General features: G+C 37.5%; 1 protein-coding gene across 1 annotated transcript; it reads left to right on the top strand.

Moving 5' to 3' along the window:
- The first annotated feature begins 3,392 nt into the window (after window positions 1-3,392).
- On the top strand, window positions 3,393-5,185 carry LOC108455064 (arogenate dehydratase/prephenate dehydratase 6, chloroplastic-like). The gene has a single exon (XM_017753677.2). It carries the CDS (start codon window positions 3,475-3,477, stop codon window positions 4,954-4,956), a length of 1,482 nt encoding a protein of 493 aa, XP_017609166.2. The 5' UTR covers window positions 3,393-3,474; the 3' UTR covers window positions 4,957-5,185.
- The last annotated feature ends 231 nt before the right edge of the window (window positions 5,186-5,416 follow it).

Here is a 5,416-nt window from a genome sequence, read left to right as displayed (position 1 = left end):
AACCTGGGACATCTCTCCAGCACCTGACACCACAGCTACACTTCATTTTATAAAGCGTCCCACCTATCATGCATCTTTTCCAACGCCTTCTGCTTAGCTATCCAAACCTTGCGGTAAGAAGGCGTATACTTCAATTGGCTACAAATATTAGCAATTAAGTTCAACACTGAAGTCTTCGAATCCGCCTTCAGCGTCGGTAGTATTAAGCTAGCTAGCATATCAGAATCCATCTTGGGATGATCTTGTGAAACACTTGTCAACGAAGTATGTTAAATAATACAACATTATGTAATAACAGTTTTATTTAAAAACCCTAAACACCTAGTGATACTTTACCGCCAACACATGTATGTGGACCTTTATACTTTTTTAATCTCCCACAAGCTTGTCCTTTTCCTCAATGAGGCCATGATTTTCCATGAACACGTACCGTCTTGCACTGCACACTTGGCCTCAAACTTATCGGATTTGGATTTAACTACGTTGTAGTTAACCCCGTTCATGATGCTATGTTGTTTCAATGCAGCAAGAAAACTATCCTTATTGGAAAACTCACAACCAACTTCAATTTCACCCAAATCCAATGACGAACTTGTACGGTCATGCCTTCTGTGTGGTAGATCTGGAAACTTCAACGCATTATCTTGAGATAGGTCGACATTATGCATGCGGGCTGAAGGCGAGTACGTCTTGAATCGCGGATCTTCTTCTTCATCATCTGAACCCCCTTCAACATCTTCAGGTATAGTTGGAACAGGCTCCGGTTCAGAAAATAATCCAACTTCTGCACCATCGGGGCCAGGCTCTCGAGGTAGATCTACATCGGACTCATCATCCGACCCACCATCATCTGCAACGAACGAGGTCCCCTAGCCAGTGGTTGTCATAGAGAGTACATAATCCCTTCTTCTGAATGTTTCATAACGTCCCCTATCCGATGTGGATTGCCAACCACTAGAAGTTGATGTCATTCTCCAGTACGTATTTCCAGTATCAAACATCGACCCATAGAGGTGCATGTCCCATCCACTAACGGAGTGTCGTGCAGGGGTTGTGTATTCCATACTGCTACCAAACACGAGCACTTTCGTGTTTTGCCACCCACTAACGGAGTGTCGGATAGGGGTCGTGTATTCCTCTTGAACAACATTAGATGTCGAAGTTGCAAATGCATCATTTGGTGATGAAAATTGTACATATAACTCAAGATAGGGTGCTCCACTAGCAAGATGAGTCTGCACCATTGCCTCCAAGCTACGATGACCTTTGATATCGAATGAGTCATATCTCACGTGATCAACCGAAGTACAAAATCGATACTTAATAGATAAAATTTTCATTGGCATCGTTCCGAAGATTTTACGCCTAATTCTTTTACGAAATTCTGTCAAATCTATGTTCTGGTTAAAAACCAGTCGCGCTGTGCTCTCCGATAAAAAAAAAATGCCATTCTCGGTGTCACGGACCTCGCCATCATAGTAAATAACAACACTAACACGTTCACTCATCTTCAGTTTCTATTTTACTTTAACCTCAATTTCTCTTGCTGTAACTTATGCAACCTGAGAATGAAATTTGCCTCATTTATAGTCTAAGGCTTTTTCAAATACTACTGTAGCAAAAGAGCGTCCATGTGGGAGCTCTTTTCCATAATTTTGCTGACAATGCATCCTTCTTGAAGTGTTTTTGACACTATTTGTTCAGAAACACCTTCTCAAAATTATTTTATCAGATACTACTGTAGCAAAAGAGCGTCTACGTGGGAGCTTTTTCCCGTAATTTTGCTGACAGTGGATCATTCTTGAAGCGTTTTTGACACTATTTGTTCAGAAACATCTTCTCAAAATTATTTTATCTGATATTACTGTAGCAAAAGAGCGTCCACGTGAGAACTTTTTTCCGTAATTTTCCTAACAGTGCATCCTTCTTGAAGCGTTTTTGACACTATTTGTTCAAAAACATCTTCTCAAATTTATTTTTTCAGATACTACTATAGCAAAAGAGCGTCCACGTGAGAGCTTTTTTCCGTAATTAATAGTTAATTTAATTAATAAACCTTAAAAAAACCCTAAACCCTAATTTAATTGATTATTTTTAATTTCATAGTTAATTTAATTAATTAACTTTCAACTCTAATTAAATTAATTTTTCCCTTAAAAAATACTAAAACCCTAAACCATTAAAACCCTAATCCTAAAACAATCAAAAACCCTAACCTTAAAAAATTCTAAACCCTAATTTAATTGATTTTTATTATCATAGTTAATTTAATTAATTAACCCTCAACTCTAATTAAATTAATTTTTCCTTAAAAAAACTAAAATCCTAAACCTAACCCCGATCTTAAAACAATAAAAAGCTGTAACCTTAAAAAATCCTAAACTCTAATTTAATTGATTTTTTTTATTTTTATAGTTAATTTAATTAATTAACCCTCAACTCTAATTAAATTAATTTTTTCCTAAAAAGCACTAAAACCCTAAACCACTAAAACCTCGATCCTAAAACAATAAAAAACCTAACCTTAAAAAATCCTAAACCCTAATTAAATTGATTTTTCTAATTTCATAGTTAATTTAATTAATTAACCCTCAACTCTAATTAAATTAATTTTCCTTAAAAACACTAAAACCCTAAACCACTAAAACTCTAATCATAAAACAATCAAAAACCCTAACCCTAAAAACCCTAAACCCTAATTTAATTAATTTTTTAATTTCATAGTTAATTTAATTAATTGACCATTAACTCTTATTAAATTAATTTTCTCTTAAAAAACACTAAAACCCTAAATCTTAAAAATTCTAACCCTAAAATAATAAAAAATCCTAACCTTAAAAAAATAGGACAAAACGCTTTTTTAGGGGAGCGTTTTGTTGACACGTACCCTGATTTCGCGCTGACGTGGACGGGCTTTCAGGAAAAATGGTCATTTCCTGTAAATAATAAAAAAATCAGACCATTTTGATAAATAACGAAATAAAAGAGTTTTTTTAGTAAATTGCCCGAAAGCTTTGGTCTAATTTATTTAAAAACGAAGAAAAAAAATCTAACATGTGAGCAAGTAAAGTATATTTAGAAGTGAATATATAATTCAACAATGAAAAAAGATGAAGAGGAAGATGGTAGGTGTGAGATTGACCCAGTTCCTCCCTCTTGATTTTTTCTAATAAAAAAACATTTTCCTTATTTTTAAATGAAAAGAAAAACTTAAATGAATATTAATTATATTTTATATAAACTATAATGGTTGGTAATTATATATATATTTGTACTGAAGATGAATAAATTAGAAAATAAAAAAATGCATAGATGGAAAAAGCAAAAGATAAGGAAGGGGTTAGGTAGACAGAAGCAGCAGCTCCACAAGAAAATTGAAAATTTGTTTTAAATTCAAAGTGGAAAATGTAAAAGATAAAGCGGAGGGAAGAGCAGAAGGGTGGGTAGGTGTGAGACTGACAGAACCACCTCCACATGCTCCATCCTCTCTCCTTTCTTCATATAAAAATCCCTCTCTTCCCTTTCTTTTCTCTCAGCTTGACGTTCGCTTCTTCAAGAGAACACCAAGCTTATCTCCATTCCCTCTCCTCTTTTTGTTCTTTTCTTTTCTTTTCTTTTTGGTTTTTTGAAGGAAACGCTTTATTTATTTATTTATTTATTACGAAATACATAAATATGCAGGCGGTTTCTCCTACACAAAATCTTAATTCTTCTGTCATTCGTCCTTCCAAGCCTCGCCGGTTCCATCAGTTGACTCGCTCCTTTATCCGTTGCGTTTATCACAATGACTCCGTTCAATTCCCTAATGGAGTCGGTTTAAACCGCGCTGATTGGCAGAGCTCTTGCGCTATTCTTTCTAGCAAGGTCTTTTCGCAAGATCAAGGTTCCGGTGACAAATCCACTGCTCCTTCCAACTCGGACCACCTTGCTGCCGCCGTCAATGGTCATAAAACTTCCATAGATCTTAACCTTGTCCCTATTGAAAAAAACAACAAGCCTCAACCACCTACACAGAAACCCTTAACCATCACCGACCTCTCCCCTGCTCCGATGCACGGCTCTCAGTTGCGCGTGGCTTACCAAGGAGTCCCCGGGGCCTACTCCGAAGCTGCCGCTGGGAAAGCTTATCCTAATTGCGAAGCGATCCCTTGTGACCAGTTTGAAGTCGCATTCCAAGCGGTTGAGCTTTGGATCGCCGATCGAGCTGTTTTACCGGTGGAGAACTCACTAGGAGGTTCCATTCATCGGAACTACGATCTCCTCCTCCGACACCGACTCCACATCGTCGGCGAAGTCCAGCTCCCAGTGCACCACTGTTTATTAGCTCTCCCAGGTGTTAGGAAAGAATACCTTGCACGAGTCATTTCTCATCCACAAGCTCTCTCCCAGTGTGAACACACGCTCACCAAACTCGGACTCAACGTCACGCGTGAAGCTGTCGATGACACCGCCGGAGCCGCGGAGTACATAGCGGCCAACAACCTTCGTGACACCGCCGCCATAGCAAGCGCACGCGCCGCTGAACTTTATGGACTTCAAATCCTAGCCGATGGTATCCAAGACGATTCGAGTAATGTGACGCGCTTCGTTATGTTAGCTCGGGAGCCAATCATCCCTCGCACGGACCGGCCATTCAAAACGAGCATCGTATTCGCGCACGATAAAGGGATGAGCGTGCTTTTCAAAGTACTATCAGCTTTTGCGTTTAGGAATATCAGTTTGACGAAAATCGAATCCCGGCCGCACCGCAATAGGCCGATCCGGTTGGTAGATGACGCCAACGTTGGAACCGCCAAGCATTTCGAGTATATGTTCTACGTGGATTTCGAAGCGTCGATGGCAGAGGTTAGAGCCCAAAACGCGTTGGCTGAGGTCCAGGAGTTCACTTCTTTCTTGAGGGTATTGGGCAGTTACCCAATGGATATGACGCCTTGGTGCCCTTCCAGCGGAGATTAACAAAACCTATGAAAGTAAAAAAAAAAAAAAAAAAGGAATTATTTGCACAAAAAGGATATTGTGAAAATCAATTTTAATTTACCTTTTTTTTTTTGGTTATTATTATGAGAATTTTTAATTCACCGATGGATTTGACAACAGGCCAAAAGAAATTGTTGTTGCCGTCGTTGCTGTTATTATTTGTTGGGTAAATACTTTTATAATATAGTCCAATTAAGTCCTTCCAAAATTTTAAGTTGTCCCATTTCTTTTTTTCTTTTATTTTTTTATTTTTAAAATAACATGATTCCATAAAACTACAATCATAATTATATTTAATATAAAAAAAATACTCAACTAACAAAACCAACTATAATAGGATGGAATTCATCATATCTACTACCACTTAACCATAAAATCTTATTAACAAAAATCCATCCATAAATTCTTGTTCATGGTTAATGTTTGAAGTCCGTGATTG

Source organism: Gossypium arboreum, chromosome 9 (genome assembly GCF_025698485.1).
Source record: "Gossypium arboreum isolate Shixiya-1 chromosome 9, ASM2569848v2, whole genome shotgun sequence".
NCBI lineage: Eukaryota > Viridiplantae > Streptophyta > Magnoliopsida > Malvales > Malvaceae > Gossypium > Gossypium arboreum.
This window is presented reverse-complemented; position numbering and strand designations above follow the sequence as displayed.